Below are 13,071 nucleotides of genomic sequence, written 5' to 3'. Positions count from 1 at the left end.
TGGAGCCAAGAGGCCATTAAGAAGATGGGTGTTATGTACAGCCTTACCAGAGAGAACATGAACTTTTGAACTGGGCAGAACTATAAATATTCTAGGATGCTTTAAGAACACATGCAGCTCCTCAAAGAGAGGAACTTTTTACTTAGCAATAGCTTTAGTGATGAATTATGTTTAGCCACGGTTAGCTTTCTGTCGCCAGCACCAATTTAAATTCTTTATGTAAACCTTCCCTTTTGCCTTTTAAAAACCCCTCATTTTTCTTCTCTGGCATACACTTTGAGTTGTTACCCGAATCAGTGTGCACAGATTTTCAACTTCTTTAATCCCTAATAAACATTTTTCTGTATGATTTTTGCCTCCTGACAATTTAGGTTAACAATTTGAGGTCAGCAGGGAGCTTAAAGTTTATACAATTTGCAGATTTCTCTAATAAAAAGAATATAAAGTTATGAATGTAAAATCAAGTACAAGGTCTTGGAAGAGGCCTGAATTGAAGTTTGATGAAGAAAAAAAAAAATACACACAAAAAACCCACCACAGGGTGGCACACATAATTTATGAAAAAGTAGGAAAAGGTGAAAAGTCCAGGATGAGGGGATACTATTTGCTTAAATGAAATAACATGAGAGCCTAATATATAAGAAAATAATGTTCCCTCATTTGGCTGTTTTTATGCCTATAAAGAATGAAGCTGAGGTCGATATGCCAGGCCCTAAGATGTGGGGCCTCCGCAGCCATCTCCTGACATTAACCCTGGTCCAGCCCACTGCACAGGCCAAAGAGCTTTGGAGAAGCAGAACAGGGAAATTCTTTCTCAGAGTGGACGTTTTTCAACTTGGAGGCTTTGAGCAAGTTCACGTGATTGGCTACTGACTGGCAAGGCTGAGTTTACAAGCTGGATTTAGCAGACTGCTCTGCCCCACTAGGCGCCCAGCCTGCAGACTGCAGCCTGCCGCTAAGATCTCTAACCGGTTCTACCTTCCTTCACATTCCAGTGGAATTGATCAGAGGTCTGAAATCAAGTCACAAAATGATGGCTTCATCTTCCCCTCTCCTGCGAGCGTTTGGACTCGGCCTCTGGAACCCGAGGAGTTGGGTGTGTCTGCGGAAGCCTCCAAAGTTGAGGTCTGGTGGCCTGGTTTCTTGGGTTCCTGGCCGGATGGCAGCAACGATGTCGCTGGATCCCGCGGGCCACTGCTGCTGGGACGTGCCGGTTCGCATCGTCGTGCGTGGTCTGACCTCGGAGCAGCCGGTCACGCTGCGCTCGTCCCTGCGCGACGAAAAGGGCGCGCTCTTCCAGACCCACGCGCGCTACCGCGCCGACGCCGGTGGCGAACTGGACTTGACGCGCGCGCCCGCGCTGGGCGGCAGCTACGTGGGGATTGAGCCCATGGGGTTCCTCTGGGCCCTGGAACCTGAGAAGCCCTTACTGCGGCTGGTGAAGCGGGACGTGCAGACGCCCTTCGTCGTGGAGCTGCAGGTGCTCGACGGCCACGAGGGCGAGGGCGGGCGGCTGCTGTGCCAGGCGGTGCACGAGCGCCACTTTCTTGCCCCCGGGGTGCGGCGGGAGCCAGTGCGCACGGGACGGGTGCGAGCCACGCTCTTTCTGCCCCCAGGTGAGTGACCCTTTTCAATTTCTTCCCGCTTTTTTACCTTCACTTTTACAAGGGGATGGAAGTATTTCCCAAAGCTTGGGAGGGCGGTGGGGCCTTAAAGGGTCGAGACAGGAATGGAATGTCAGGGGACTGGAGAAGTGGCCCTGCCTCCAAAACTGAGAGGTCAATTAGAGAAGATAGCCAGTTTTTAACAATTAATTTTAATTACTTTTGTTAACATGGATTCAAGTGTCTCACTCAATATAACACCCTCACCCTCAACCACGTGTCCCCCATTACACCCACTTTGCCCCCCTTCCCCTAACTCCCTCGCGGCTTCCCTCTGGGATTTGCTGTCCTGTTATCTGTGTCTATGTGTTATGTGTATATAATTAACACTAATCTCTTCACCTTCTCTGATCCCGTCCTCTCATCCCTTCTTCCCTCTGACAACTGGCCCTCTGCTTCCAGTAACCTCATCTCTGCCTCTCTTCCATTCCTCAGTTCACTGTGTTCATTACACTCCACATATAAGGGAGATCATATGATATTTTTTTTCTCTGCCTGGCCTATTTCACTGAAGATATCCAAATTTAAAATTTTTCTTCGTTTCTAAAAGATTTAATATTACTGATTTGAGAGAGAGAGGGAGCGAGATCATAGTTGCTTCACTTTAGTTATTGATTGCTTCTTCACTAGTCAAGTCTGGGGTTGGAACCAGGGACCTCAGCATTCCTGGTTCAGGCTCTTTTGGCCAATACAGTTCAGGCAGCAGTTATAATTTTGAGAAAACTATTTATAGGAAGTTTCAAAATTTTAATTTCCCAAAAGTTTTCTCAATTTTATAACTGTTTATAATTTCCAAAATTTATTAAGTTTAAGAAGGTTAATATATTTTCCACTGCACCTGACCCGTGTTTGCACAGTGTATAGAGCATCAGTTCAAACCCCAAGGTCACCAACTTGAGTGCTAGGTCACTGGCTTGAAGTCCAAGGTCAGTGGCTTGAGCAAGGGGTCACTGGTTGGACCGGAGCCAATCAAGGCATGTGTAAGAAGCAGTCGGTGAACAACTAAACTAAGTGATGTAACTATGAGTTGATGCTTCTTATCCCTCTCCCTTTCTGTCTCTCTCTCTTTGGCTAAAAAAAGAAAAAGTGATGCAACTATGAGTTGATGCTTCTCATCTCTCTCCTTTCTCTCTCTCTATAAAAAAAAGAAAAATTAGCATGAAGGAGGAAGGCCTCTTACTATTAACGGAAAATCTTCTGTAATTATTGGATAATTTCTCCATTACAAAGAAAGCAATTGGCCTGACCAGGCGGTGGCGCAGTGGATAGAGCGTTGGACTGGGATGCGGAAGACCCAGGTTCGAGACCCGGAGGTCGCCCAGCTTGAGCATGAGCTCATCTGGTTTGAGCAAAGCTCACCAGCTTGGACCCAAGGTCGCTGGCTCAAAAAGGGGTTACTCAGTGCTAAAGGCCCATGGTCAAGGCACATATGAGAAGGCAATCAATGAACAACTAAGGTGTCGCAATGCGCAACAAAAAACTAATGATTGATGCTTCTCATCTCTCCGTTCCTGTCTGTCTGTCCCTGTCTATCCCTCACTCTGACTCTCTCTCTGTCTCTGTAAAAAAAAAAAAAAAGAAAGCAATTGGCCCTGCTGACCAGGTAGTTCAGCTGGTTAGACCATTATCCAGATATGCCAGGGTCGCGGGTTCAGTCCCTAGTCAGGGCACATACAAGAATCAACCAATGAATATATATCAGTGGGACAATAAATCAGTGTTTCTCACTCTCTCTTTCTCCCTTTCTCTTTCTCTAAAATTAATCAAATAAAATTTAAAAAAAATCAATTGACTAATAAATAATTCCTATCAGGAACCAGGCAAACACAAAACTACATAGTTCATGCCCTTAAAATTTGCCACGATTTAGAAGTCTATTGCCAGTTATTAACAATTATGTAGAGGACTAGGAATTCACACTGCTAAAAGGAATGGACTCATTCATATCTACTCCTGGAAACAATGATTTACTTAGAAAGTTGACTGTATCATCCTGCTCTTGGTACATGTGACCAGGAGGTATTATTCTTTAATTTTGCATGTTAAATACAAAGTTTTAATGTAAATAGTGAAAATATCCAGTAAATAGAATCATACAGAGGATGCAGCCTTTTGTCTAGCATAATACATTAGTGTTGCCCCAAGTATCAGTAGCTCGTCCTTGTTTCTTAGTAGTACCCCATTATATGCGTGTATCACAGGTTGTTTATTCATTCACCACTCGAAGGACATTGGGTTTCAAGTCTTTGAAGATTATGAATAAAGTCACTACAAACACTTGTATACAAGTTTTTGTGTGAACACAAGTTTACATTTCTTTTTTTAAATAAGATTTTATTGATTGGTTTTTTAGAAAGCGGAGAGAGAGAGAAGGGGGTGTGTGTGGAGGAGTGGGAAGCATCAACTTGTAGCTGCTTCTTGTATGTGCCTTGACCGGGCAAGCCTGGGGTCTCGATTTGGGGACCTCAGCATTCCAGGTTGACACCCCGTCCACTGTGCCACCACATGTCAGGCAAAGTTTACATTTCTCTTGGGTAAATATACCTGAGAGTGAGATCACTGGATCACATGGTAAATGTATGTTTAATTTTAGCCGAAATAGCCCAACTGTTTTCCAATGTGACTGTATCTGTTAGCATTCACACCTGCAGTGTATAGGGTTCCAATGGCTCTGCCCCCTCCCTAGCGTGTGGCACTGCTAGGGGGCGGAGATAGCAATGATTTTGCTGTTGTCATTGTCTGTAAAATTTTTTTCTGTAAATTATTTTTAACCACAAAAGTAACAATCTTTCTAACATCTGTGGGGCTGTAGGCTCTGGGTGTAGAGAGGAATGTGATTTAGTCTATGCCATTGCCTGGACCTTTGAAGGCCAAAGGTCTTTCAGTATTTCTGATTGTCAGTAGAAAACTTTGACATTACCAAGTAGGGAGCAAATGGCTTTTGACATCCCTGTAAGGACTTTCGAGAATAGTTTAGTTTTCTGTTTTGTTTTTTCCAAAGAACCTGGGCCCTTTCCTGGGATTGTGGACATTTTTGGTGCTGGAGGTGGCCTTCTGGAATACCGAGCTAGTCTGCTAGCTGGGAAGGGGTTTGCTGTGATGGCTCTGGCTTACTATAACTATGACGACCTCCCCAAGGGCTTGAAGAACCTCCACCTAGAGTACTTTGAAGAAGCTGTGAACTACCTGCTTCATCACCCTCAGGTTGGAATTTCTCTACGTTTTGTGACCATTATGTCTCAGGTCTCCTCTTCATAAATGTTCTTGGTTTTCAAGAACTGGACCAATTCGTGACAGCCCCGCCCTACCCCCAATGCAGTACCTTTTTTAGTCACTTCTCATGGACAGTTTCTATGCAGATATATATTACTATATTTCTTGCTAGTAAAGAGGTTCTTTTAGTTGGCATTTTGGAGTTTTAAATTGTAGTTTTTATAATATTTCATAATGAGCCCAACACATTTTAGAACCCTGGGTTTGACACAGGAAGTAGAGGGAAAGGGGAAAGAAATCATTGCCTCCAGCTGGTCCCAGTTTAATGTTTGTGTTTCACAACCCTCTCTTCCTTGTGCCCCCTCTAAGAGCATAGTATAATACTAAGGGGTTTTTGTTGTTTCTTAAGATTTTATATATTGATTTTAGAGTGAGGAGAAAGAGAAAGCAGGGGAGGAGTGGGAAGCATCAACTTGAAGTAGTTGCTTCTCGAATGTGCCTTCACTGGGCAAGCCCAGGATTTTGAAGTGGCGACCTCGGCTTTCCAGGTCAACGCATTTTCCGCTGCACCGCCACCGGTCAGGCTGCACAGTATTAAGTTGTAAAGGAAGAACTTGACGGCAAAGAACCTGGGTAACAGGAAATGTTTTGAGGGTTCTAGGCTCAGGATATCACAGGACCAGAAGATCATTTTTTAATTCAGTTAGAGCTCATGGTAGATGGAAGCATAGGACCCCTTAGAAAAATGATAGGGTATAGTGTAATCAGAATAAGATTTGGTTAGAGAAAAGTTAAATTTGAGTTTTGATTTTTCCAAATACCAGCTCTGGGACTAGTTTCTGTTTTCTCTGAAAAAGTGGGATAATAATATCATTTAATTCCTACTTCTTTTATGAGGACTCAATGTTTGAAACCAGTCAACGGTGTTATTGTAGAAGCCATAGGAAAAAAAAGGACTGCTGTTGAAACATCAAGCAAATGGCCATTTATAATACAGGATTTTGGCAACTATGACAAGAGCTATCCTTTCAGAAGAGTGCAAACCATGAGCTGTGGTGGTGCAGTGGATAAAGTTTCAACCTAGAATGCTGGGGTCGCCAATTCAAAACTCCGGGCCTGCCTCGTCAAGGCACATACAAGAAGCAACTAGTACCATGAGTTGATGCTTCCCGTTCCTCCCCACCCCCTCCGCCTCCCTCTAAAATCAGTAAATAGAATAGTGCAAACCCAGGTTACCCTGGATGAGGCTGAGTAGAGAATGGAATACAAGACAGAGAGCAACCACAGACAACTTTTCCCACAAATTTTGCTGTGAAAGAGAGTAGAAAACTGTGGCAGAGTGGATGTGGGCCAAGGAATTGTCACTAAAATGCTAAGAGGTACCAGAGCATGAAGTACACGGATGGACATGAGCCAGGAGAGAAAAAGTTATGAAGGAGAAAGAAGGAAGTTGTGGGAGCAAAGTCTAGGGAGTGAGAGCAGATCGGATCCCAACCCACGCAGAGGGGTGGCCTTGGATAAAAACAGAGGTACTTCTTTGGGAAGCAGGAAGGAAGACAGAGCTTGAGTTCATTTGGAACTAAGTAGATTTGGCAGGGGAAGTAAGGAAGAGTTCCTACTGGGTAGCTTCTGTTTTCTCCATGAAGTCGAAGAGCTAGAAGTGAAGGGAATTGCGAGGGGCTCAGGAGGCTTGAGGAAGTAGAAGGGCCTGACTTGTGGTGGCGCAGTGGATAAAGCGTCGACCTAAAAATGCTGAGGTCGCCGGTTCGAAACCCTGGGCTTGCCTGGTCAAGGCACATAATGGGAGTTGATGCTTCCAGCTCCTCCCCCTTCTCTCTCTCTGTTTCTCTCTCTCCCTCCCTTTCTCCTCTCTAAAAATGAATAAATAAAGTAGCGGAGGAAGTAGAAGGTATGAAGTCGTCATTTGAAGAAGTGAAAGGCGAACAGGGAGGTGTGGCAGGACTGATGGGCAGTGTGGATGTGTACAGGAGTTTGAAATTTGTGGTCATGAAATGAAAGATCTGTTGGCACAAATATGTGGTTTTTTTCTCCAGCAATGTTCCCTTACACAAATGCAGGCCCAGAGGAAGTGAATAGATGGGCTTCACCAAGGTTATCCCTTTACCAGTCATTATGACTAAAGGAGAGGTATTAGCTAAGAGTGCTTGCAAGGGAGTGATAATAACAATGAGCTTGAAATCTAAGCTGGATGAGGTGGGAGGTGAGCATGAGAGAGGTATTGATAGTGAAAAAAGCGGTAGTCAAGGTCGCAGAGAGATGGAAACAGGTGGTGCTGAGATGGCTTCACTGGAAGTATTTCAGATGGTGATCAGTGAGTAGAATGCTTGCAGCTATTTTGGAGATGAACTTGGTTTAGGTTATGACAATGGGAGAGAAAGCTCATCGGAGGTATGGAGGTCAAGGAACTGAAAAGCCAAAGTATTTAGTAGATCATCCACATGGTTACTGAAGTCACCAACAATGGTGATGGAGAAATTGTGGGAAAGAAGATAGAAAGGAAGAATAAAGAGCCCAGGTTTGCAAACCTTGGTAAATGATAAAGCACAGATTCAGGCTCAGTTGTAGCTGACTTCCAGCTCCAGGCACTACTCCCCACACTGGTCATGGACTCATTCTTTCTCCTCTGTCCTTATCTCAGGTAAAGGGTCCAGGAGTTGGGCTGCTTGGGATTTCCAAAGGAGGTGAACTCTGCCTCTCCATGGCCTCGTTCCTGAAGGGCATCACTGCCGCAGTCATAATCAACGGCTCCATAGCTAATGTCGGAGCAGCCTTACACTATCAGGGCGAGACCCTGCCCCCTCTCGGCATCAACCGGAAGCGAATCAAGATGACCAGAGACGGCTTTGCAGACATTTTGGATGCCCTGAACAGCCCTTTGGAAGGCCCTGACCAGAAGAGCTTAATTCCTGTGGAAAGGTCTGAGAGCACCTTCCTTTTCCTTGTAGGTCAGGATGACCATAACTGGAAGAGTGAATTCTATGCTAATGAGGCCTCTAAACACTTACAGGCTCATGGTAAGGAGAAGCCCCAGATCATCTGTTACCCAGGGGCGGGGCACTACATAGAGCCTCCCTACTTTCCCATGTGCCCAGCCTCCCTGCACACCTTGGCGGGCAGTCCCGTCATCTGGGGAGGGGAGGCCAGGGCTCATGCCATGGCCCAGGCGGATGCTTGGAAACAGCTCCAGATTTTCTTCCACAAACACTTGGGTGGGAAAAGGGGATGATCACACCAAAACTGTAACCTTTTATTTGATTGTGTGACATCTCTGATGCTAATGTATCCTGGGAACAGCTGTTACAATTAAGTGTGTATGTATAGTTTTTTTCCTTTTTAATACTTAAGAGTTTTCCCTATTCACTGTTAAAATGAACTTACCGATGAGTTTTCAAAGTTTTTATAAACTACATGCCTTTTCAGTTATTTGGGATGAAAGGGATTCTGCAGAAAACACCACAGATGGAAAAAGCACCCTTTTTAGTCTCTCACAACACACAAGGCTTTAGCTCAGAAAGGAAAAGTGAGTAACACTGATTCACAGTGACTTGTACATAAAACTATTAAAAATTTTTAGCTCTGGCCGATTAGCTCAGTTGGTTAAGAGCATCGTCCTGAAACCACAACGTTGCAGGTTTCATCCCAGTCAGGGCACTCACAGGAAGAACCAAAAAATGCATGACAGAGGCCCTGGCTGGTTAGCACAGTCGGTTAAGAGCATCAACCCAAAACGACAAGGTTGCAGGTTCAATCCCCAAGATCTCCAGTCATGGCAGATAAAGGAAGCAACCAATGAGTGCACGACTGAGTGGAACAACAATGAATGCTTCCCTTTCGCCTCTCGTTTCTCTCCCTTCCTCTCTCTGTCTCTATCAATAAATAAAAAAATTAATTACTGGCTGGATAGCTCAGTGGGAGTGTTGTCCTGGAGCATGGAGGTTGCCAGTTCGATTCCTCAGTCAGGGCACATTCAGGAGCACCTTGTTGTTCTTGTCTCTCCCTACCTATCTAAAGAAAAACATTTTTTTATAGCAAATATATTTCCGTTCTTTGATATCTTCTCCTTGGATGAATAAGTATTTTCCTAGTGCAAATAAATTTTGTTGTTTCTTTTTACACATACGGGCCTTTATGATTTAGCTGTTTTGAAAGCTGGCAAAATATTTTTTAGATGAGTTACATAATTGATTTTAACAATGATTAATATGAAAATAAATGATGATTTAATGTTTATTTATTTTAGATTTTATTTTAGATTTTATTTATTTTTAGATGAGAAAGAGAGAGGGAGAGAAGTGGGGAGGAGCAGATCAACTCCCATATGTGCCTTGACCAGACAAGCCTAGGTTTCAAACGAGCGATCCTAGCATTCCAGGTCGACACTTCATCCACTGTGCCACCACAGGGCAGGCGATGATTTAATATATCACTTGATATAAATAGTTTCACAATAGGCTTATTAAACTTTTTGTAAAGCTTAATGTATTTAAAGTAAAAATGCTTTATTATTATGCTGTTATTTCCTCACTTTCTTTAATAAAGCAATTCTTGATTTTTTTCCCCTGAAACTCAAAAACTGGGCAGTGGTTTTTCTTGTATGCTACTGTGTGCTCGTTACTCTTCATTTTACTGATGAGGAAACTGAGTCTCAGAGGAGTTTTTTATATAGTTGATGTAGAGCTGGGGCTCAGTATGCCCAAATCCTGTTTCTTCCTTTTTGTTATACTGCTTCCCTTATCTTTGTGGTTCTTCATTTTATTAGGCCTGAGCCATTTGTCCATAAATTTCTGTCTCTTCTCATTCACCCTGTAGAATGCACATTTCTGTACGTTCGTTCACATTCACACACTGTGTTGTGTTCTTCAGGTGTATCGTCAAGACCTCCCTTAAAGCCTATCCATGCTCTCTGCAGCACAAGCAGCTGGGAACTGTAGGTGTAATGCTGGTGGTAGAGACCAAGCGGGTTCACAGTGGGTTCGGGCAGACGGTAGAAAACTGAGGAACTGGAAAGCGTTGCTGGAAAGGGTTAGGTTAAAGCTGTGGGTGGCCAGTCCACTGGGGAAGAGGAAAGCCTCCCTTCAGCTTCTCTTGGCAACTGGCAGGTCATTATAAACCCCGACTAGGTCTACCTGGAGAAAAGCCCAGCGGACTGCCTTCTCCCCTCTGAAATAGCTGACAGGCTAAGCCCCTTTCTGGGTCTGTGGGTAGGCACCAAGGTGAGCTGAACTGAAAACACAAGGCTGGTGTATTCCAAAAGGAAAATTTATTTTAGAAACACCTGGATGCAAGATACAAGCGGCTGAGAGCAACAAGTGTCAGCCCTGAACTGCGGGAGGGAGGCCTTAGGTATAGGGGATTTGCTGGCATGGGGGTTTGTGCACCTGGGCAACCTTAGGTTAGCAATATCGGGGTTTTTGTGGCTTTAGTTACTGACTTAATGAGGGGAATTCTGTTGCAGAGTCACAAGTTTTTTGATGTAGCACAGACTTGGTGTCCTTGTGTAATGATGGTGGCCGAGGCCACATTGTTGGCAGGTTCACATTGGATTCAGGCAGACGGTAAAGAAACTGGAGCCAGAAAGCATTATAGCCATCCCATTTAACAGAGTCTCACAACAGCAGACAGGCACTCAGGCAGGGGAAAACCTCTTCTCCGGCACACAAACAGCAAGAGTGGCCTCTCACAGTTGGAGGCAGGTGATCCACCATCCACAATCCCCCATCTCTAGAGCACAAGCACCCATAGCCTTATACTGTATAGGCTACCACATGTGCCTCTGCCAGGTGCTTATGCTAATCAAGCAAAGTGCTTGCAGCTGGCATACCAGCGAGCAATCCTAACAGCTGCCTCACACCTTGTTAAATTCTGAACATGGCCAAGAAGTCAGTCTCCCAGTAATAGCTGGGGGCCTGAGTCTGTGAGCCTGCTTTCACAAACAGCTGTTGTGATTTAAAGCTCTCCTAATGGCCAGTTTCCTCCCTGTAATGCTGGTGGCCTGTGGCCAAGGCCAGGCAGGTTCACATTGGACTCAGGCAGACAGTAGAAAAACCGTGGAGCCGGAAAGGTTTGGGGCATTATGCTTTTAAAGTCTCACAACAGCGGACAAGCACACAGGCCTGGAAAACCACCTCTCAAGAAACTAACAGCAAAATGAGCTCTCACAGTGGTGGGCAGACAATCTGCGCATCTGCAGTCTCCCTGAGCGCACGCAACCACGGCCTTATATGGGCCATACACACATGGCGCTGCCACGTGCTCACACACTAATCAGGCAGAGGGCTTGCAGCAGGTAAACCAGGAAGCAAGCCTATCACAGCTGCCCCACATTCCGCCCCTTTATGGTTGCTCGCCTTACAATCTACGCAACAGATTTCTTCGTTGATGATCCCTGTATGAGGAGTGAGGTACATTGCAGAAACCAAAATAGTCTACAGCAACAGAATTACGGTGTGGGGCAGCTGTTTGGGGTTACCAGCTGCAAGCACTTGATTAGTGCATGAGCACAAGGCAGACTCAGTGCACATAGCCTACAGAAGGCTATGGGTGCTTCCCCTGGGTGGCGATTCTCCCAAAACACTCTCCCGCCACCATGAGGTGCGGTTTTCCTTGCTCCCTTGCGCTTACTGCGAATAGCAGATTCTCCTTTGTTTATTAGCTCTTTCATTTTTGTTGTTTATTTGCTCGCCTGTCTTTGCGAGCCTCGAATAAACAGGTATGGCCTGACACTGTCCAGCTCCACAGTTTCTCTGTCTGCCCGAATGCAATGGGAACCTGCCTGGCCTCGGCCACCAGCATTATATCCAGCTATGGGTGAAATGATAAGAGTGGTCAGCAGCACCGAGAGGCAAATCTTTCTCTTCCGGCAGAAAACTGGCCAGAGTTCTATCAGCAGGCAGCACAGTAGCAGCTACCCGATGCTGCCCTAGGCAGGCAACCAAACCTTATTGGCCTGCACACCAGGATCTGCTGGTTCTGTGTGCAGCAAAATGTAAGAACTCATTATGGGCCATAAAGAAATGATAAAGGAACCCTTTGTAATGCTGTCCCCCTCAGCACTCAATAACACACTTCTACCTTAGGCGGCCAGTTGCTGGTTGCCCAGGGCGTTAACCTCTAGCCCCCTACCCCACGGTGCCAACAAGGACACCCATTGTAGGTGGGGACCTGTACAGTCCAGGGGCATGTCCGTTGAAGCCGTTGGTCTTCAAGGAGGGCTGTAAGAGCAGGCAGAAGCATGTTGCCCAGCCGTCTAAAACCCGGCTTGTGCAAAGCGTCCTTGGTGCGTATCTGCAGCTGGATGGGAGCAGCTGCCTGGTGCAGGAGGGCCTCCACCGGAGCTGGCCCCACCCCCTTCAAGGTCTCTCATTCAAAATCCGGAGTACCTGCACAAGCGGCATGTCCATCCAGTAAGGGAGCCAGTGTACCCCTCCTGTCGCAGTCCCTGCTTTAAGAGTCCATCATAGTGCTCAGTGTTACCAGCAGCCTGTGGGTGGCAGGGGACATAGTACTTCCAGTCTAGCCCTAGGTCCTGAGCTCATTGCCTCACCATAGAAGCCGTGAAATGGGTACCACTGTCACTTTCAAGGGCCAGTGGCCGCCTGTACACAGCACTCAGGCAGTCCAGAGCCTGTATTACTGCCTTTTGGACTGGGTTACGGGCAGGGTAAGCAGCAAGCAGACCGCTGGCAGTATCTACACATGTGACTGCATACTGGTACCTGTCCGACTTTGGTAAGGGTCGATGATGTCTATCAGCCACCATGTCAGTGGACACGACCTCTCTGGGTCTGTCCAGGTAATACCAATTGTCTCTGCGGGTGCTCCTTGGAACACACTGCACATTGCTCACAGGCTGCAAGTACGTCTGCATAGGACACAGGCAAGTTCCAGGCCTTAACCGTAGCCCTCATAGTTTTCTGTCCTCTATGGACCTGACGCCGGTGGAGCCACTGTGCCACGTCACCTGTTGGCACAGTCTCCAACCATTGCACCCTCACCACAGTGTCCACCTCATCATTCCCAGGATGGGCTAGAGGGCCATGCCCTATGACATGGTATACTGTCACCTATTTCTGGTTTGTTTTTTTTTGTTTTGTTTTTTGTATTTTTCTGAAGCTGGAAACGGGGAGAGACAGACAGATACCTGCATGCGCCCAACCAGGATCCACCCGGCACG

The 13,071-nt window shown here is 45.9% G+C and overlaps 1 protein-coding gene across 1 annotated transcript; it reads left to right on the top strand.

The window, feature by feature from the left end:
- The first annotated feature begins 888 nt into the window (after window positions 1-888).
- LOC136377441 (acyl-coenzyme A thioesterase 1-like) lies at window positions 889-9,015 on the top strand. Its single transcript, XM_066344231.1, is given in 4 exon segments — window positions 889-1,616; window positions 4,666-4,868; window positions 7,537-8,110; window positions 8,113-9,015. Coding segments are annotated over 4 exon segments (1,392 nt in total). The 5' UTR covers window positions 889-1,030; the 3' UTR covers window positions 8,142-9,015.
- Window positions 9,016-13,071: the final 4,056 nt, after the last annotated feature.

Source organism: Saccopteryx leptura, chromosome 6 (assembly GCF_036850995.1).
Source record: "Saccopteryx leptura isolate mSacLep1 chromosome 6, mSacLep1_pri_phased_curated, whole genome shotgun sequence".
NCBI classification, from domain to species: Eukaryota; Metazoa; Chordata; class Mammalia; order Chiroptera; family Emballonuridae; genus Saccopteryx; species Saccopteryx leptura.
This window is presented reverse-complemented; position numbering and strand designations above follow the sequence as displayed.